This window comes from Chiloscyllium plagiosum, chromosome 40 (genome assembly GCF_004010195.1).
Source record: "Chiloscyllium plagiosum isolate BGI_BamShark_2017 chromosome 40, ASM401019v2, whole genome shotgun sequence".
Taxonomy (NCBI): domain Eukaryota; kingdom Metazoa; phylum Chordata; class Chondrichthyes; order Orectolobiformes; family Hemiscylliidae; genus Chiloscyllium; species Chiloscyllium plagiosum.
Window position 1 is genome coordinate 26,550,161 of NC_057749.1, and position 21,719 is coordinate 26,571,879.

Below are 21,719 nucleotides of genomic sequence, written 5' to 3' on the forward strand. Positions count from 1 at the left end.
GGGGACTCCAGAACTAGAGGGCATAGGTTTAGGGTGAGAGAGGAAAGATATAAAAGAGACCTAAGGGGCAACTTTTTTACGCAGAGGGTGGTACGTGTATGAAATGAGTTGCCAGAGGATGTGGTGGAGGCTGGTACAATTGCAACATTTAAGAGGCATTTGGTTGGGTATATGAATAGGAAGGGTTTGGAGGGATATGGGCCGGGTGCTGGCAGGTGGGACTAGATTGGGTTGGGATATCTGGTCGGCATTGATGGGTTGGAGAAGTGTCTGTTTCCATGCTGTACATCTCTATGACTCTATGACCCAAGGTGTAACATTTTCACATGGAGGGTGGTGCATGTACTACAAGCTGCCAGAGGAAGCGGTGTCAGCGAGTTGAATTAGAGCATTCAAAAGGCAACTGGATGGGGATATGAATGGAAAGAGTTTCGATTGACGTGGGCCAAATACTAGCAAACGGGACCAGGGTTACATTGGGATGTCTGGTCTGCGCAAATGAGTTGGACCGAAGGACCTGTTTGCGTACTATATAACTTTAAGGGTTTGGAAGAATAAGAGGCCTTGCTAATGGTCAGTTTATGGAACAGCTCAACAATTCTAGCACATCCCCAGATGTTGGTGCTGAGCATTTGCAGAGACAACTGAGAATCATATGCTTTTGTCATTTCTGGTACCCAGATCAATGATGGTTCATCAGTCCACTTTTTTTTTTACTTTTTTTTTAATGATAATCTGTTCCAACTTAGTGGCTTGTTTGGCCATTTCAGAGGGTACTTAAGAGTCAACCACATTGCTGTGGGCCTGGAATCACAGCCTAGGTAAAGATGGCAATTTCTTCGCCCCTAAAGAACATCGTTTATAAGATGAATTTTCATGGCAATCTGCTGTTTTGTGGTCACCATTAATGAGACTAAGTTTTTATTCTTCAGTTATTATGAATTAATTTCTTTCTAATTTCCTTTAGCTGTCATGAGAGGATTTGAACACATCTCTGGAGAATTACTCCAGGCCTTTGATCTCATGATTTGTACTCAAAATCATCCCAATGGCATCAAGTGCAACAGCCTCTCTCAATCAGTCTATGTGCACACATAAACCAACTATGGACACTCCTGCACTGTACAATTCAGCATCTTATTACAAGGACAACCTCTACTACTACTAGTAAATTAGCTTTAACAACAAAACTTCCTAAAAGAATAATTAAAGGACAGAGTGAACCACAAACTATACGAGATGACAGAGTCTCTTTCTTCCCCAATCTCTAGCAAAATAATACATTCAGAATCCAAGTTTAAAAATATGAAAACAGATAAATTACCCGGAGGAGATAATTGAGACGCGCTAATGCTTCCAGGAATAAATCTGCACCTTTGTTGGTAAATTCGTATCGCCCAGCAATGAAGAAATAGACAGTCTTATCCAGGTCAAAATCCAAATGACTAGGAAGAATCAAGATCAGAATTGTTTAAAATTTAATACCAAGGTGGGAAGAGCCCGGTGCTGGGCTAGTTATTACGCTATGATTAAAAATTAAGTATCAAAATAAAAAATTCTGAAAATAGAGATGAATTAGCAAAACCAGAACAGTCCTTCTGTAGGTCTCAAAACACTTTTCAATACAATCAAAAAGTGAGGAAGGAGATGACCTATCCCAAGAGTGGTAGATGAATTTCAAATCGGACATCAGGAAAAGTCAAAACCAAGGGAGAAATGTCAAGATTGACAAAGAATAAATAAAAACAAAGAGCTGGAGAAATTTAGCAGGTCTGACAGTGTGTGTTAATATTTCGAGTGTGGTATGACTCTTCTTCAGAACTGTCTTCAAGTTTGGTCTAAAAGTGCAATTATGAATCATAAAGACACAAGAAAGGATATGTGATATAATTATGAAAGTGTCTGACAGAGTAAAAGGTTGGAGATAAGTAAGCAGTGGCATAAAACCTAGAACAATACTCCAAGCCTAATGAGATTATTAGATTATTTTCTAATGAGGTTCAAAGTTTTCACATAATCAATTATAACATAAAATAATAAGCACACTAACATTATATTTGAGCAACCATATTGGTTCATAAATTTAGATCAATACAAAACAGCAAATCTTTACAGGATATGTAGTAGGAGCAAATTAAATTCCTGCCAGATCCCTCACTGGCACTAGCAGGCACAAACTTGCTTTTGTTGAGAACAATACATCAGTCTGTCTAAAGAAACTCATCGTCTTACCCATAGAAATGGCCTCTCACAAACTCCTGAATCCGCATCTTGCTCTTGGTGTGCAAATTCTGAAACTCATGCACTGCAGAGAACTTCCTCAAATTCAGTCCATTTGGAGTCACCACATCTATCGAAGAAAACGGAACTGAATATTAAAGGCAGGAGCTCTAAGGAATAATTAACATAGCAATGCTGTGATGGGACTTTCATAATTCTGTTATTCTTCCTGAATTTACAGCTTTAATTCCACAAGTTACTGGGTTCAGGAGCCAACCTACATCCAGGGAAACAATCTCAAGGCTGCTCCAGATCTCACAGGTCGGGGTAAAAACAAGACAATCTAATGGATCTGTCCTCTGGGGGAATAACATTTGAAGAGGATGATTAATTGTGACAAAGGTAAGGAGAGATAAGGCACCCCACAGTCAGGGAGAAAATGGTTGTGACTTTGAGTAAGGTTTTTCTAAAGCAGATGGATAGAGCTATTATCAGAGGAATTAACACAAGATGATAAAGGCTTATTGTATTACATGGCAATAGGACAGCCTACAAATTCAGTCATTTAAAGGAACAGTAGAAGTCTTCCTAAAATTTCACTCACGAGGTTTGCATTTGAGTAGGTATCCTGCTTCCACTGCTGTGATCTCTGACACAGTTGTGAAGACATGAGTACAATGAACAGCAGCACGTTCCATACAGTATCGGTGGTAAATCTGCCTCTCTCCTGCTTCACGATCCACATCAAACTAAAAGAAAGATCATCCGTGTCACCATCATGTGGAGTTCATCAATGCACTAATGCCCATAAAGTGAACACCAGTGAGTTCCTTGAAAAACATGAACATTCATACCCTGTATTTTTCTCAAGGAACACAATGGAATCCAGAATAGTTTGCTTCAGTCTTAATATGAGAAAGTGAAATAATTTTTTCAAGATTTGCTAATAAGGAAGTAAAGATAACCAACAAGTAAATTACATTATGATCTCACTGAAACTTGCAAAATTCTTAAAGGACTTTACAGGGTGAATGTAGAAAGAATGTTTCTCTTGGCTGGAAACTTTAGAACTTGGGGAACTAATCTCAACACAGAGGTGAAGCTATTTAAGACTGAGATTAAGAGGAATTTCTTAATTTAGAGGGTGGTGAACCTTTGAAATTATCTATCCCAGAAGGCTATGGAAGTTTAATCACTGATGTAAATACATATAAATCCTGTCCTTCAGAATCCCTTCCAAAAACTTACCCACCACTGAGGTAAGGCTACATGGATATATCTACTAGAGAAGGAGCAATACTTGACCTTTTGTTGGGAAATAAGGTAAGGCAAGTGAATGAGGTGTCAGAAGGGGAACACTTTGGGGCAAGTGATCATGATTCTATTAGTTTTAGAACAATTATGGAAAAGGATAGAACATAGACCATTACAGCACAGCACAGGCCCTTCGGCCCAGTATGTTGTGCCGACCTGTGGAACCAACCTGAAGCCCATCTAGCCTACACTATTCCATTTTCATCTATATGTCTATCCAATGACCATTTAAAAGCCCTTAAAGTTGGCAAATCTACTACTGATACAGGCATTTCATCCCCCGCCCCTACTACTCCCTGAGTAAAGAAACTACCTCTGACTTCTGTCCTATATTTATCACCCCTCAGTTTAAAGCTATGTCCCCTTGTGCTAACCATCACCATTCAAGGAAAAAGGCTCTCACTCTCCACTCTACCTAACCCTCTGATTATCTGGTATGTCTCAATTAAGTCACCCCTCAACCTTCTCTCTAACGAAAAAAGCCTCAAGTCCCTCAGCCTTTCCTCATAAGAACTGCCCTCCATACCAGGCAACATCCGAGTAAAACTCATCTGAACCCTTTCCAAAGCTTCCATATCCTTCCTATAATGCGGTGACTAGAACTGTATGCAATATTCCAAGTGTACAGTTGGAGTTTTGTACAGCTGCAACATGACCTCATGGTTCCAAAACTCAATCCTTCTACTGATAAAAGCTAACACACTGTATGCCTTCTTAACAACCATATCAACTGGTTGGTAACTTTCAGGGATCTAAGCATATGGACACCGAAATCTCTCTGCTTATCTACATTACCAAGAATCTTACCATTAGCCCTGTACTCTGTATTCCTGTTGCTCCTTCCAAAGTGAATCACTCTCACCTTTCTGCATTAAACTCCATTTGCCACCTCTCAGTCCAGCTCTGCAGCTTATCTATGTCACTCTGTAACCTACAACATCCTTCAGCACTATCCACAACTCCACCAACCTTACTGTCATCCACAAATCTGCTAACCCATCTTACTACACCCTCTTCCAGGTCATTTATAAAAATGACAAACAGCTGTGGCCGCAAAACAGATCTTTGTGGTACACCACTAGTAACTGAACTCCAGGATGAACACTTCTCATCAACCACCACCCTCTGTCTTCTTTCAGCTAGCCAATTTCTGATACAAACCGGTAGAACACCCTCAATCCCATGCCTCCATATTTTGTGCAATAGCCTCCCATGGGGAACTTTATCAAACGCCTTACTGAAATCCATATACACATCAACCGCCTTACCCTCATCCATCTGCTTGGTCACCTTCTCAGAGAATTCAATAAGTTTTGTGAGACACGACCTATTCTTCACAAAACAGTGTTAACTATCCCTGTCAACATATTCCTCACTAGATGATTATAAATCCTATCTCTTATACCTTTTTCCAACACTTTACCAACAACCGAACTAAGACCAGTGAGACTTTAATTACCAGGATTGTCTCTACTCCCCTTCTTAAACAAGTGTCTACATTAGAGTGGTGCTGGAAAAGCACAAGAGTTCAGGCAGCATCCAAGGAACAGGAAAACCGATGTTTCGGGCAAAAGCCCTTCATCAGGGATACAGGCAGACAGCCTGAAGGGTACTCTGCCTGTATTCCTGATAAAGGGCTTTTGCCCGAAACGTCGATTTTACTGCCCCTCGGATGCTGCCTGAACTCCTGTGCTTTTCCAGCACCACTCTAATCTAGACTCTGGTTTTCCAGCATCTGCAGTCATTGTTTTTACCTTGAACAAGGGAACAACAGTTGCTATCCTCCAGTCTTCTGGCATTATTCCTGTAGACAATGACAACATAAAGATCAAAGCCAAAGGCTCTGCAATCTTCTCCCTGGCTTCCCAGAAAATCCTAGGATAAATCCCATCCGGCCCAGGGGACTATCCATTTTCACATTTTCCAGGAATTGCTAACACCTTCTCCTTGTGAATCTCAATCCCATCTAGCCTCATAGCCTGTATCTCAGTATTCTTCTCGACAACATTGTCTTTTTCCAGCGTGAATACTGATGAAAAATATTCATTTAGTGCTTCTCCTATCACTTCTGACTCCAAGCACAACTTCCCACTACTATTCTTGATTGGCCCTAATCTTTCTATAGTCATTCCTTTATTTCTGATATACCTATAGAAAGCTTTAGGATTTTCCTTGATCCTACCTGCCAATGGCTTCTCATGTCCCCTCCTGGCTCTTCTTAGCTCTCTTTAGGTCTTCCCTGGCTAACCTGTAACTCAAGTGCTCTAACTGAGCCTTCACGTCTCATCCTAACACAAGTCTTCTTCTTCCTCTTGACAAGAGATTTAACTTCTTTAGTAAACCACAATTCCCTCACTTGACCACTTCCTTCTGGCTGACAGGTACATACTTATCGAGGACATGCAGTAACTGTTCCCTGAATAAGCTCCACATTTTAATTGTGCCCATCCCCTGCAGTTTCCTTCCCATCTTATGCATCCTAAATCTTGCCTCATCACAGCATAATTGCCTTTCTCCCAGCAATTAACTCTTGCCCTGCATTATATACCTATCCCTTTCCATCGTTATAGTAAACATACCCGAATTGTGGTCACTATCACCAAAGTGCTCACCTACCTCCAAATCTAACACCTGGCCAGGTTCATTACCCAGTACCATCCAAGGTGGCCTTGCCCCTTGTTGGCCTGTCTATCATCCTGCACATATTGAACAAAAACTGACCCATCTAAAGTACTTGAATTATAGTATTTCCAGTCAATATTTGGAAAATTAAAGACCCCCATAACAACTACCCTGTCACTCTCGCTCCTGTCCAGAATTATCTTTGCAATCCTTTCCTCTACATTTCTGGAACTACTTGGAGGCCTATAGAAAACTCCCAAAAGGGTTACCTCTCCTTTCCTGTTTCTAACCTCAGTGCATACTACTTCAGTAGGCGACTCCTTAAGCGTCCTTTCTGCCATTGTAATAGTGTCCTTGATGAACAATGCCACACCTTCCCCTCTTTTGCCATCTTCTCTGTTCTTACTGAAACATCTAAACCCCAGAACCTGCAGCAACCATTCCTGTCCCTGCTCGACCCATGACTCTGAAATGATCACAATGTCGAAGTCCCAGGTACTAACCCATGCTGGCAGTTCACCCACCTTACTCTGGATGCTCCTGGCATTGAAGAACACACACTTCAACCGACCTTCCTGCTTGCTGGTGAACTCTTGGCATCTTGAAACCATATTTCTGACCTTACTACTCTCAAGCCCCTGGAACTACAATTTTAGGTTCCCATTCCCCTACTGAATTAATTTAAACCCTCCTGAATAGCATTAGCAAATTAAGGTTCAAAATTAGAGTAAGGCTAATTTTGACGGCATGAGACAGAAACTTTCAAAAGTTGATTGGGGAAGCTATTTGCAGGTAAAGGGAAGTTGGGATGTGGAAAGCCTTTAAGAATGAGGTAATGAGAGTTCAGAGACAGTATGTTCCTATTGGTGTGAATGGCAATTCTCATAGGTGTAGGGAATGCTGGGTGATTGGAGAAATTAGATAATTGAATAGGTGACTCCAAATGTATATAATCTAAAACATTAATTATAACTATTAGTTGAGGGCCCATCACTTACATTCTCTAATGAGAATGCCCATTATCCTTGCTCTGTCTTTTGATGCTCAGCCAATTTCCTATACTGAGCAATAATAGCCTTTCAATTCTACAGGCTTCGCCTTTTAGCTAACTGTGTATTTTGAAGGATGATATTGAATACCTCTGGACATGCAAATAAATAACAACAGAAAGACAACTGCCTGTACACTACTTTAGTCACCTCTTCAACAAAATCAATTTGATTCATCAGGCACGACATATCTTTATAAATTCATGCTGTTTCTCTGCAACCAGCTGAAAGTTTAAGCTGTGTCCAGTCAGCTTATTCTTACACAAGTCTGTAAGCAACGTGACAACAGATGTTAAGCTAACTGGTCCATAATTTTCTGGTATTGTCCCAATCTTTCAAAATAAAGTGCATTTTTCCAGTCCAAGGGTATTGTCACTAAATCAAAAGAATTTTTAAGTGCTTAGTCATGAGTAATGTTTTAACTTTATTTTGGTTTTTAAAAAAAATCTCATCCTGAAGGAATTATCACAGTTGGATATCATAATTTTCCTCATACCTGTTACTATACAAATGATAGTATTGGTGAATATCTGACGCTGATATTTTCAATAAATTCAACTCTTCCTTTGCTTAAATTTGATTTAAAATGATCTTAAAACATGTCAGCTATTTCCATATTATCATAATGATGTCAGCATTATCAATTCTTGTAGGATCTACAATATCCCTCAATGACCTCTTTGTCTTGTTTTGGAAGGTTTCTTTGTTAATTTTGATACTCAAGTTTCTTGCCGTATTCCTGTTTCATACTTCTGACAAAAACATCTGGGACTCTTGGTCACTGTTGTTTTTTGTATCTTTACAACTTGCCAGCATTTCTTTTTGTATTTTGACTGTTCTACTCACCTGTTTGTTCTTTCTTATCTCTTTAGGCATCTATTGCAGGTTTTTTTTAATCAAATAGAATTCTTGTTTCTTAAGGGTTTAAACGGTTTCTGTACTATATTAAATATTTTTAAAGTTTCCCACACAGTTTCTGCCATCACATCCATTGACAGTTCAGTTCACTACAGGCAGTCTCAGACCATTAATGTCACCTTCACTTTAATCTACAGTCAACTATGCCCGCACATCTTCCTGTTAAGCTCAACATTGAAATCAATCACATTATGATCACCATTAGATAAATGTCTATGCACCTTAGGAGCAAAGGAACAGGAATGGGCCAGTCGGCCCTTCCACCTTGTCTAGCATTCACTTAAATCATTGCTGAATGTACTTTAGCTTCATATCTCTAAGGTGCATTACATCCTTCAAATTTTTTCACTAACAAATATCTATTTCAAACAAGAACTAATCTAGCACTATTGATTGGTTACTAAATCTAAAACAATGTGCCCACTTGTCTCATAGCTGTCGATTATACACGACTCTCATTGTAGTCTGAAATTCTTTTCCTTTTTTTAAAATTGTACCTGCAAAATCTGGGGTTCTCTCTAACTGAATAAACTAGGAAGGTTATTACGCACATAGGCAAGGTTGTTGTAGAAGTCGACATTTCCAGCACAGAGATAACGTCCCAGTAATGTGGCATGTGTCGTAAAGATTGTGGCTACAGGGATCTTACGGAATCTGCACATAATCAAACCAACGCCAGACAGCCATTCATGGAAGTGAGTGATGATAAATGGACAGTTCCCCTCACACTGAGAGACAAACTAAACAGGAAAGAAACCAGATTTAATCAGGCAAAGAAACTTTTTCTAAACATTAAATCTCATCAAGTCTTATGCAATATGTGCTCTTCCCAATATCAGCACTTGGGAGGTTAAAGGAAATAATTCACTCCTGTTTGGAATGTGGTCATTCACGCATGTCTCAGAGTTATTTACAAAACATACATAGAACAGATTGGGTAAATAGAATCAAAGACCAGAGATACATGAGCTGACTATAGATCACAATGAGCTTAGTATATAATCTACTACTTGACACATTTGCTGTTCTTTCCCTGAAGCCCTTTAATATTTAATGCAATTTTTAATTCATTTCTCTGAAATACAGAGGTTGCTTTGCAGTATAAATCATTTATTCCAATTTCTAATAGCCCATTACATCAATTATTTTTCTAACCTGCTTGTTGTTTGAGTTTTAAACAGTTTATTTTCCCGGGTTCACCACCATCAGGAATTCCCTAAGCTGATCCTGCTGGCTCTCTCTCTTTGCCACTGTGAGTAAACCCGCCAACGTTCACCAGTTTATACCAGCTTAGGAACTAGAGTGAATTATTCAATACCTCCATTCATTCCAAATATGATTGATCTGTAGCTTAACACAGTTTACCTCTTTATTCCATATCTCTCAATACCAAATGCATCCTAAGTGGGTTTTTTTCATTCATTCACGGGATGAGGGCACACTGGCCAAGGCAGCATTTATTGCCCATTCCTAATATCTGAGAGGCTGGGGAACCTCTGGAAGAGGCTAAGATGGATCATTCACTCGGCACTTCTGGCTGAGATTGCTGCAAGTCTTACTGTCTTATCTTTTGCACTGATGAAGTGGGCCCTTCCATCATGGAGGATGGGGATATTGGAGCCTCCTCTACCAGTGATTAACTGTCCACCATTAACCACACCTGGATTTGTGTTACAGACCCAGATCAAAACCCCTCAAAATATATTAAGAAGATAGCCTAGATGCTAACATTTTCTTATTTTAACGATAAGTGTGAGGTGTTGTGTTCCATATATAATCCAATTGGTCAAACTACTTGACTTTAAGGAAAAGACACTTCATTTTTTACACTACAGTTAAAACAAAAACAAAAGAAAGAACGGTCTTAATTGTAACACTATCTAAATGCTTAACAAAATAACACAAACTACTAGTCATTAACTGTTCCAATATGGTAACACCCCATAAATTAACCCTTTTGCGAAGACAAATCAAGTAAAATAGATTGTCTCACATGCAATTCGAGCAGAAGGAGACCTCCAGATTTTGGCTGTAACAGGAAAGAGGAATAAGATCTTCCAAATCCAGCTTCAATACCCCAGTAACTACGGAAAGCTAAAAGCCCCGGTTCTATGGGAGCTTGACCTCATCCAATCCAGCTGTTTGTATTGTTCCAACTTCAAAAAAAAACCTAAGACCACACAAGCTGTTCACTGGCTTTGAGCAGACTGCTATCTCAACCTGTCTTCATTAAAATAAAGTACAAAATACAGCTCTCCAAGATATAGCATTGTCACATGTAAGAGGAAAGCAGAGATTAAATCTGTTTCGTTGGTTGTGGGGTTGCTTAGCTTTGTCACTGCTGTTTGGTAGTCCTGTTTGGTAGCTTCACCAGGTGACATTTCATGGAGAAAGTAAGGAGTACAGATGCTGGAGATCAGAGTCAAGTGTGATGCTAGAATAGCACAGCACCTCAGATGCTGTCTCACTGGCTGTGCTTATCCAGCACCACACATTTTGACTGAGGTGGCATCTCATCCCTGGCATGCCCTCCTGCACTTTCCATTGAACCAGGGTTGATCCCCTGGGGCTTGATGGTAATAGTTGAGCGGGGGACACGCAAGGCCATGAAGTTGCAGATTCTATTGAAGTATGCTGCTGCGGTGAACAGTCCACAGCATCTTATGAATGCCCAGTCTTGAGTTGCTAAATGTGTCCAAAGTCTGTTCCATTTAGCACAGTGATATTGCCACACATGATGGAGGGTATTCTCAATGTGAAGGCAGGACTTTATCTCCACAAGAACCGTGTGATGGTCACTCTTACTGATACTATCATGGACAGATGCATTTGTAACTGGCAGATTGGTGAGGATGAAGTCAAGTATGTTTTTCCCTCTTGCTGGTTCTCTCACCACCTGCCACAGACCCAGTCTAGCAGCCATGTCCTTTAGGACCCAACCAGTTCAATCAATAGTGCTGCTGCCAAGCCATTCTCGATGGTGGACACTGAAACTCCCCACCCAAAGTATACTTTACACCTTTGCCACCCTCACAGCTTCCTCTAAGTATTGTTCAACATGGAGGAGCACTGATTCAGCAGCTGAGGGAAGACATTATTGGTAATCAGCAGGAGGTTTCCTTGTCTATGTTTAACCTGATGCAAGCAGACTTCATGGGAGTCAATGTTGAGGACTCCCTCCCAACAACATACACTGATGCTACCTCTGCCATATCAGGGCGGCACGGTGGCACAGTGGTTAGCACTGCTGCCTCACAGCGCCAGAGACCCGGGTTCAATTCCCAGTGACTCCCTGTGTGGAGTTTGCACATTCTCCCAGTGTCTGCGTGGGTTTCCTCCCACAATCCAAAAATGTGCAGGGTAGGTGAATTGGCCATGCTAAATTGCCTGTAGTGTTAGGTGAAGGTAAATGTCGGGGAGTGGATCTGGCTGGGTTGCGCTTCGGCGGGTCGGTGTGGACTTGTTGGGCCGAAGGGCCTGTTTCCACACTAAGTGATCTGATCTGATCTAATCTCTGCTGGTCTGCCCTGCCAAGGGGACAGGATATATCCAGGGATGGTGATGGTCTTTCTGGGATATTTTCTTGAAAGGTACAGTTCCATAAGCATGACTTTGTCAGGCTGTTGCCTGACAGGTCTAGAGACATCTCTCCCAATTTTGGCACCAATATTATTAAGGACGACTTTGCAGGGTTTGAGTTGCAGGCTGCGTTTACTATGTTCATTTCTGATCCCTAGGTCGTTGCCAGGTGGTCTGTCCAATTTCACTTCATGATAAAACTAAGTGGCTTACTAGGCTATTTCAAAGGGCAGTTCAGAGTCAACCACATTCTGTGGGTCTGGAATCACATGCTGGCCAGAGCAACTGAAGATGGTAGATTTCCTTCTCTGTAGAACATTAGTGAACCAGGTAGCTTTTCCCGACAAGTGACAGTATATTCTTAATTCTAGATATTTTTATTGAATTCAAATTGTCCGCCATCTGATATGGTAGGATTGAAACCTGGCTCCCCAGAACATTAGTTGAGTTTCTGGATTAATAACAAAAACTGAAGTTGCTGGAGAAACTCAGCAGGTATGACAACATCTGTGGAGAGAAAAAAAACCTTAACATTTTAAGTGCAGAGACCCTGCATCAGAATTAGTAGCTGCTAGGAAAAGGTGGTATATGCACCAGGTACAGAGGGTTCTGGTGGTGAGGGGATCACAGGGGAGAGTGTATAGGAGTGAGGCCCCAGCCACACCTTCCAGATGAAGCAGTAAAGCTATGTAGTCTATTGCTTGCAAATGTGGTCTCCTCTATATTTGGAAAGTGAAACACAGCCTAGGCAACCATTTTGAGGAACACCTACTTCTGTACACAAAAATGATCCCTAGCTTCCAGTTCCCTCGCCAACGTGTGCGCTTCAGGCTTCTTGCAATTAGATTAGATTAGATTACTTACAGTGTGGAAACAGGCCCTTCAGCCCAACAAGTCCACACCGACCCGCCAAAGCGCAACCCACCCATATCCCTACATTTACCCCTTACCTAACACTACGGGCAATTTAGCATGGCCAATTCACCTGACCTGCACATCTTTGGACTGTGGGAGGAAACCGGAGCACCCGGGGGAAACCCACGCAGACACGGGGAGAACGTGCAAACTCCACACAGTCAGTCGCCTGAGGCGGGAATTGAACCCGGGTCTCTGGCGCTGTGAGGCAGCAGTGCTAACCACTGTGCCACCGTGCCGCAATGTTCCAATGAAGTTCAGTGCAAGTTGGAAGAACAGCATCCCATTTTCCATTTTGGGATCCTGCAATCTTCAGGACAAAACATCGAGTTCAATAATATTAGGGTCTGAGCACCTTCTCCCGTGTCCCTTATCCACCCAATACCTCAGGCCTTGTCATCACAGCCAACCCACTCTTACCTACTTACGGTCCCTATTATCAGCTTTTCTTCTTCCCTGGCATATCATAATTCATCACTTCTGTTGCCTAACATCTCTCTCTCTCTCTCTGTCTGCACTCTGCCTTCATAGAATCAGAATTCCTACAATGTGAAAACGGGCCCTTCAGCCCAACAAGTCCACATTGACCCTCCAAAGAATAACCCACCCAGACCCATTCCCCTACCCTATTATTCTAGATTTACCACTGACTAATGCACCTAACCCACACATCCCTGAACACTATGGGCAATTTAGCACGGCAATGCACCTAACCTGCACACCTTTGGATTGTGGGAGGAAGCTGGAGCACCCGGAGGAAACCCATGCAGACTGTCACCTGAGGCTGGAAGGCAGCAGTGCCAACCACTGAGCCACTGCACCTTCATCGGTCCTATCACTCCTTTACGCAAGACCAAACCACCACCATTCCCCAACTTTGGCTTTAATGCATATCCCACCTCTTCCCAGCTACTACTAATAAAGTTGATGATCTTACTGAAAAGCAGAGCAGACTCGATTGGCTGAATGGTCTGCCTCTGCTCTCAAGCCTTACGTTTTTTTTCATCATAACCCCGGTATTGTAATTGGTATCATATCACTTGTTTAAGGTACAAGCATCTGCATCAAATCAGTACAAGCATCTGCATCAAGTCCTGCAAGGACTATCCAACACATATTCCACGACTGGCAAAAGAACAAACACAGACAGGAGGAAGAACTTTATCTTTAAACAGCAAGTGGAGACGATGTGAAATACACAGATTGTGGAGGTAGAATCAATTGCGTGTTTGAAAGGAATTGGATAAGCATCTGAAGGGATGAAGGATTCTCTAGGTTTTGGGAAAAGACAGGGACTGCAACTAATTGGCACATACTGGCATGCCTCCTTCTATACTGTAACCATTGTATCATTTTAACCATCAAATAATAGACATGGATTTCACTGACCTCTCCCAGGAACCAAGTGATCAGAAAACCAAAGAGAACAGCATCATTTGCTTCTCGATCATACCAGGGAATCCCAATAGAGCAACAATCCCACAATTCAGCTTTCCAACGGTCCAAGCTCCAAGCTGTAGCTCCAACATCAAACAGAATAACACAAGGATTCCCTTCAATCAACCATCGCCCAAAGTACACCTGTACAAACAGAGGTGAATAGAACAGATCGTTTAAATATTGCATTGTTGCCTGAAGATTCTATACTTTTTTTTTTATAGAAAGTCCACACCGACCCGCTGAAGCGCAACCCACCCAGACCCATTCCCTTACATTTACCCCTTCACCCAACACTACGGGCAATTTAACATGGCCAATTCACCTGACCTGCACATCTTTGGACTGTGGGAGGAAACCGGAGCACCCGGAGGAAACCCACACAGACACGGGGAGAATGTGCAAACTCCACACAGTCAGTCGCCTGAGGCGAGAATTGAACCCGGGTCTCTGACGCTGTGAGGCAGCAGTGCTAACCACTGTGCCGCCCACATGATCTTGTATCCTCCTTAAGGGAGATAAGTTTTAATGATTGAGCACACGAGCATTGTCCAAGCGTAAATGCTGTAAATTTAATTTCAGGATTTAAACCTACAAATCAGTCTGACATTACTGTACAGTATTTGGAGATAATGCTGCCCTATCAAAGATGCGAAGATAAATGGAGGTCCTATTTGCTCTCAGGTGGTGGGTAAAGATCCAATAGGACCTTTTCCAAATAACTGTTCTCCAAATGGCCAGGTCACTATTTATTCTTCAATCAGTAAAACAGAGTACCTGATCATTTAGCTCTCAATGGTTTGTTAGACTTGCCGAATGAAAAGTAGCAACTCTTCAAAACTAATTGTTGCCTGCACAGCACTTTGGGACATTGAAAGGATGTAAACTCTCCTAAACCATAACTTTCAAATTTATTTAATGGTAAGTGCAAGGTGCTATGTGCCAGATTAATTTGTTTGGTCCATCATTCTTCTGTAAGAAATACACACTGCCTGGAGCAGATACCTTGGCACCAAGGTGACAATATCCATCTACAAGAACATAGAACATTACAGCACAGTACAGGCCCTTCGGCTCTCGATGTTGTGCCGACCTGTCATACCAATCTGAAGCCCATCTAACCTACACTATTCCATGTATGTCCATATGCTTGTCCAATGACTACTTAAATGTACTTAAAGTTGGCAAATCTACTACCGTTGCAGGCAAAGCATTCCCTCCATACCAGGCAACATCCTAGTAAATCTCCTCTGCACCCTTTCCAAAGCTTCCACATCTTTTTTATAATGCGGTGACCAGAACTGTACACAATACTCCAAGTGCAGCCTCACCAGAGTTTTGCACAGCTGTAGCATAAGGATCTGTGTACCTGGACACCGAGATCTCTCTGCTCATCTACACTACCAAGAGTCTTACCATTAGCCCAGTACTTTGCATTCCAGTTACTCCGACCAAAGTGAATCACTTCACACTTGTCCACATTAAACTCCATTTGCCACCTCTCAGCCCAGTTCTGCAGCTTATCTCTGTCTCTCTGTAACCTACATCCTTCGTCACTATCCACGACTCCATCGACCTTAGTGTCACCCGCAAATTTACTAACCCACCCTTCTACGCCCTCATCCAGGTCGTCTATAAAAATGACGAACAGCAGTGAACCCAACACCGACCCTTGTGGTACACCACTAGTAACTGAACTCCAGGATGAACATTTCCCATCAACCACCACCCTCTGCCTTCTTTCAGCCAGCCAATACACAAAACATAGACGATTACATTGATGGTAAAGGTAGCTAGGTCACTAATGTCATGGTATCTTTGCCACCTTTGGCAACTTCTTCAAATAAACTCTTCCTCACTTGGTTGCAGAGCCTGATGGTTTTAAACTAATGTAACTGGCCTGAATTTCATGACAACACTATGGTTTCAGTTATGTTTCCACTAGTATGAAAGACCAGAACCCAAGGACACAACCTCATAGTGAAGACATGATCTTTTAGAACTGAGGAATTTCTTCAGCCAGAGACTGGTGAATCTGTGGAGGCTAAGTCATTGAGTGTCTTTAAGACAGAGATAGAGAGGTTCTTGATTGGTAAGGGGATCTAGGGTTACAGGGATTGAGAAACATATTAGCCATGATCGAATGGCAGAGTAGACTCGATGGACTGAATGGTCTAATTCTGCTCCTATCTCTAATGATCTATTACGTCTCCTATCAAAAGGATGAACAGAATAATCACCTACGTAACAGATTCAATGCTGTAGTATCTTGATTCCAACTCAATCGGCATCACGGACTACTCACAGGCTGAACAGCACAGAGTGAAATGTTGGGTACTATTCGACTTCGGACTTAACTCTCACATTCTACCCACACCAGGACAGTCAGTCAATCTCCACCATATATCTTAACATTTCTGACTTCTACTCTAAACTTCAGCTGAAATCCAGATCCATGTTCTAACTGCCATTGATCTTAGTGTACAAAACAGCCTCTGAAAATTTGACACCAGAATTTGAAACTGCCTCCCACATCGTATCTCCCTCACCGAACACCCTTCTTCTCAGTAATTTCCCCTGGCTCCCAACGCCCTGGATGTGAAAATCAAACCTTTCCTCCACCATCTACTATTCACCAGCTGTACAATCCAACTCTGACCTAGTCCTGGGAATTCACGCCATACACCACATTTTTAAAATTACATTCTAATTAAGTCTAAGACTAAACATAGGACTTAAGTGTAGTATAATCAATGCTTGTAAAAACTATTTAGCATAATTACAAGACTTTTTAACCCTATATTCCAATTTACAAAGTGCCTCCTCCAGAGGTTCCAGGCATCACAGATGCCAGTCTTCAGCCATTTAATTCACTCCATGTGATACCATAAAACAGCTGAAGGATTTGGTACCTGCAAAGGCTATGGGTCCTGACAACATTCTTGCAACAGCGCTGAAGACATGTACTCCAGAACTTGCTGTACCCCTAGCCAAATAGCTCGAGTACAGTGACAACACAGGCACCTACCTGACCATGTGGAAAACTGCCTAGGTCAGCCTTGCCCACAAAAAGCAGGATAAATCCAATCCAATCAACTACCATTCCATCTCTCTACATTCGCTCAATCATCAGGAAAATGATGAAAGGTGTCATCAACAGTGCTAAGATGGAACACTTGTAAAGGAAAATCCTGCTCACTGTTGCTCAGCTTGGGGGTCTGCCATGATCGCTCAGCTCCTGACCTGATCATACCCTCAATTAAAACATGGAAAAAAGAGCTGAACTCCAAAAGTGAGGTGAGAATGATAGCCCTAAACATCAAGGCTGCATTTGACCAAGTGAGGATGTTCACTGATAATTGCACAGGATTCGGCATCATTCACAATTCCTCAGATACTGAAGCCAACCACAGCCATACACAACCAGACCCTGGCAGGATTCAGACTTGAGCTAATAATTCACAAGTAACCTTCATGCCACAGTTGTGCCAAACAATTATCACCTCCAATGAAAGATTCTAACCACTGCCCTTGATATTCAATGGCATCACCATCACTGAATCACCCATTATCAAATCCTAGGTAGGCTAGGAATGCTGCAGCAAGTAACTTACCTCCCAACTCTCCATAGCTTGCCCACTATTTACAAGGCACAAGAGTATGGTGAAATTCTCACTTGCCTGGATGGGTGCAGCTCCAACAACTTTTAAAAATGGACAACCCATTGACACAGCAGCGGCAGTGTGTACCATCTACAGAACCGCAGAAATTCACCAAGACTCCTTAGATAGCACCTCCCAAACCCATGACTACTTCCATCTAGAAGGACAGGAGTTGCAGAGACAGGAGAACACTGTCACCTGCAAGTTGCCCTGCATGACATCCACCATCCTGACTTGGAAATACATCACCATTCCTTGAGTGTCACTGGAACCTTCTTCATAATAGGTCTTCCTACTCCAAATGGACTGCAGCAGTTCAAGAAAGCAGCTCTACACCACCTTCTCAAGGGGCAATTAGGGATGGAAAATAAATGCTGGCCCAAAGCAATACCCAAACCCCATGAACAAATAAAAAAAGTGTGGATAATTGAATATTTTTACGTACTGGAACACAGAGTCATAGAGTCAGAAAAATATATTTTAAAAAGCACGAAAGGATAAAATATAAAAATAAAGCATTCAGTGTAAAAGTTGAACAGAGTCAGACAATACAGCTTGATGGTCTTATAAATTCCAACTAGGATCAGTAGTTAGAGGAAGGGTGAAGTATAATTTTACAGAAAACATCATAGTTTTTGTCAGCAAATACAATTGTCAGGAACAATTACGTGACATCGCCAAACAGACAAGGCGACAAAACTACACCACGTACATGCACGCCAAGAACAAAAAACTGGAGAAGCTTGGCAATCACCTGATGAAGTGTGCTTCCAATTAAACCTGTTGGACTATAACCTGGTGTTGTGTAATTTTTAACTATTGTCAGGAAAGTTACAACCAGTGCTGTATGTCTGAGTAATGGGGACAATAGAGGAGGCTCTATGAAAATGTGAAGACACTGCCCATAATCTGACTAAAAATCCTTGGAACTTCCAAGGACCAGTACCACTTCCCTGGAGAATTAATGATGACCCACTCTGTTCAATAAGGGCGGTAGTCAGCAGACCAAAAGAGATTATGATACAGTTCGTGTAAACTATCACGAGATTTACAAGTTCAGATCTCCTGCAGATCATTGCGATTTATCTTGATGTGGATTTCTTAAAAAAAAATTCTTGTGAAGCACCACAGAAATGTTGCACACATTGAAGGCGCTCTATAAAAGCTGTAAAAATCAAAAGAACTGCGGATGCTGTAAATCAGAAACAAAAACTGAAATTGCTGGAAAAGCTCAGCAAGTCTGGCAGCATCTGTGGAGAGAAATCAGAATTAATGTTTCAGGTTGAATGACCCTTAGAACATTACAGCACAGCACAGGCCCTTGATGTCACGCTGACCTGTGAAACCAAACTTAAGCTCATCCAACCCACACTATTCCATTATCAGAACCTTCTCTGCACAGATGCTGCTAAGCCTGCTGAGCTTTTCCAGGAATTTTTTTTGTTTCAATAAAAGTTGTATTTGTAATAATAACGTGTTTCGTTTTAGCTCCTTTACAAAAAGACGGAATGAGCTAAGAGAGGCGAGCATGTGTCCACAGGTTTTAGTTGAATTGGAGAAACTGGACCCACTTTCCTGGGTGTGACCTCTCCCCATTGGTACCTTACAGCCTTTGGAGTTCATGGAGTCAATGGTCCGTTTGATGGCAGGATTCTGCGGTTCAACCAGCTCCACCTGGGTCCTCACGTTATGCTCAAAATATGGTCCCATCATCACGTAATTCTCGCCCCACTCGTCAATGGTGACCTTTGCCTTGGTTTGAATCACCGTGTAGATGCCTCCAACTAGAGAGACAGATAGAGCTGGCAACAGTTAGACTGACCCCAGCACACAGCTCCCTGGCAGAGGACACTCGGCCCACGTTCCTCCTTACCTTTGTTGGTTACTTCCCAGGCCACCTCGACCAGAATCACATCGTCCCGGAGCGGGGGCCCGGAGCTCTCCGGCCGCCGGAGAGAGTCGGAGACGTTGCCAAACACGGACATGCTCGACCCGCTGAGAGCAGTAATCAAAATGCATCAGAACAGCAAAGGGATGGGAGTGGACGCGGACGGCGCTAAGCAATGGCAGCACCAAGGGTTGCCCCCTTCACAGGGCGATACTAAGTCGCGGGCAAATGTTATACTGGAGCCCTGGCTGGTGGGGGTGGGGGGAATGGGGATGGGGTCGGGCTCAGGGGGTGCTTTGGCCCGGAGACCCCCCCTCCCCCTGACAATGAGGGGCTGCTCATCACTGTGACTGACAGCGGTGAGCACCAATCACAAACTATGGGGCGGGGCTCACTGCTACAGGCCCCGCCCCACAGGTGACTGTCACGTCAACCTTTTGCCCTCATAATATCTATCACCCCCATCATATCATACCCTCCTCAATCCCCTCAGAATATCCCCCCGAGAGTCCCTAAACCCTCCCTCAATCCAACTATATTCCCTCCCTCCCTTTATCCCAAACCCCCTCAAAATTACTCGAAATGGGGAAAGGGGAAATGAGACCAGTGTGTCCTCATGCATCATGATGTCGCGGAGCCTGTGTTAGACTGGGGTGGTCAAAATCAGAAACCACACGACAGCAGGTTATAGTCCAACAGTGTCATTTGACATCACAAGCTTTTGAAGCGCTGCTCTTTCCTCAAGTGAAGTGAAACAGAAGCAACAGAGCACGGGATTTATGGGCAGGGAGACCAAAAGATCATACGAATGATGCGAGTGGAATGTTGCACAATAAGCCTCTGCAGGAGACCAAGCGTGTTAGCAGATCCGAGTAAAGTGTCAACAGCTGAACAACAAGCAAAAGGATGATCTATAATCCGGTTAAACGGGGCATCGAGATAATTAGAAAAAAAAAGGTGGTGGTGGAGGCAAACCAAATGACTGGAACGAAAACAGAAGCCACTGGAAAAGCTCAGCAGGTCCAGCAGCATCTAAGGAAACAAACCAGGGGTACAGTCACTAGATCCGAAAGGTTAAAAACATAGAACAGTACAGCACAGTACAGGCCCTTCAGCCCTCAATGTTGTGACAACCTTTTATCCTTCTCTAAGATCAAACTAACCTACATGCCCTTCCTTTTACTATCATCCAAGTACATATTCAAGAGTCACAAATGTCCCTAATGTATCTGACTACCACCACCACTAGCAGTGCATTCCACACATTCACCACACTCTAAGAACCTACCTCTGACATAACTCTATTAGATTTAAAATAATGATAGAAAAGGATAGACCAGATCTAAAAAGGTGAAGTTCTAAACTGGAGAAAGGACAATTTTGATGGTATTAGGCAAGAACTTTCAAAAGCTGATTGGGGTCAGATGTTTGCAGGTAAAGGGATGGCTGGAAAATAGGAAGCCTTCAGAAATGAGATAACGAGAATCCAGAGAAAGTGTATTCCTGTTAGGATAAAAGGAAAGGCTGGTAGGTATAGGGAATGCTGGATGACTAAAGAAATTGAGAGTTTGGTTATGAAAAAGAAGGAAGCATATGTAAGGTATAGACAGGATAGATCGAGTGAATCCTTAGAAGAGTATAAAGGCAGTAGGTGTATACCCAAGAGGGAAATCAGGAGGGCAAAAAGGGGACATGAGATAGCTTTGGCAATTAGAATTAAGGAGAATCCAAAGGGTTTTTACAAATACATTAAGGACAAAAAGGGTAAGTAGACAGAGTAGGGCCCCTCAAAGATCAGCATGGCGGCCTTTGTATGGAGCCACAGAAAATGGGGGAAGAAGACACTAAACGAGTATTTTGCATCAGTATTGACTGTGGAAAAGGATATGGAAGATATAGAATATAGGGAAATAGATGATGACACCTTGCAAAACGTCCATATTACAGAGTGCTGGATTGCTTGAAATGCATAAGAGTGGATAAATCCCCAGGACCTGATCAGGTGTACCCTAGAACTCTGTGGGAAGCGATTATTGGGCCTATTGCTGAGATATTTGTATCATCGATAGTCATAGGTGAGGTGCCAGAAGACTGGAGGTTGGCAAACATGGTGCC

The 21,719-nt window shown here is 42.4% G+C and overlaps 1 protein-coding gene across 3 annotated transcripts in view; it reads right to left on the reverse strand.

Moving 5' to 3' along the window:
- Nucleotides 1–20,161, reverse strand: part of LOC122542418 (glycogen [starch] synthase, muscle-like) — an 89,950-nt gene extending 69,789 nt beyond the window's left edge. For 2 of the 3 annotated variants that reach the window (XM_043680105.1, XM_043680104.1), the window contains exons 1-7: nt 19,590–20,161; nt 19,319–19,500; nt 14,007–14,198; nt 8,675–8,863; nt 2,825–2,969; nt 2,233–2,350; nt 1,325–1,445 (exon numbers count right to left, since the gene is read on the reverse strand). In XM_043680105.1, the coding sequence (XP_043536040.1) occupies nt 1,325–1,445; nt 2,233–2,350; nt 2,825–2,969; nt 8,675–8,863; nt 14,007–14,198; nt 19,319–19,500; nt 19,590–19,701 (1,059 nt within the window). In that variant the 5' untranslated portion in view covers nt 19,702–20,161. The remainder of the gene's footprint in view (nt 1–1,324; nt 1,446–2,232; nt 2,351–2,824; nt 2,970–8,674; nt 8,864–14,006; nt 14,199–19,318; nt 19,501–19,589) is intronic. The other variant, XM_043680106.1, reaches the window with a different exon arrangement.
- Between the last annotated feature and the right edge of the window lie 1,558 nt (nt 20,162–21,719).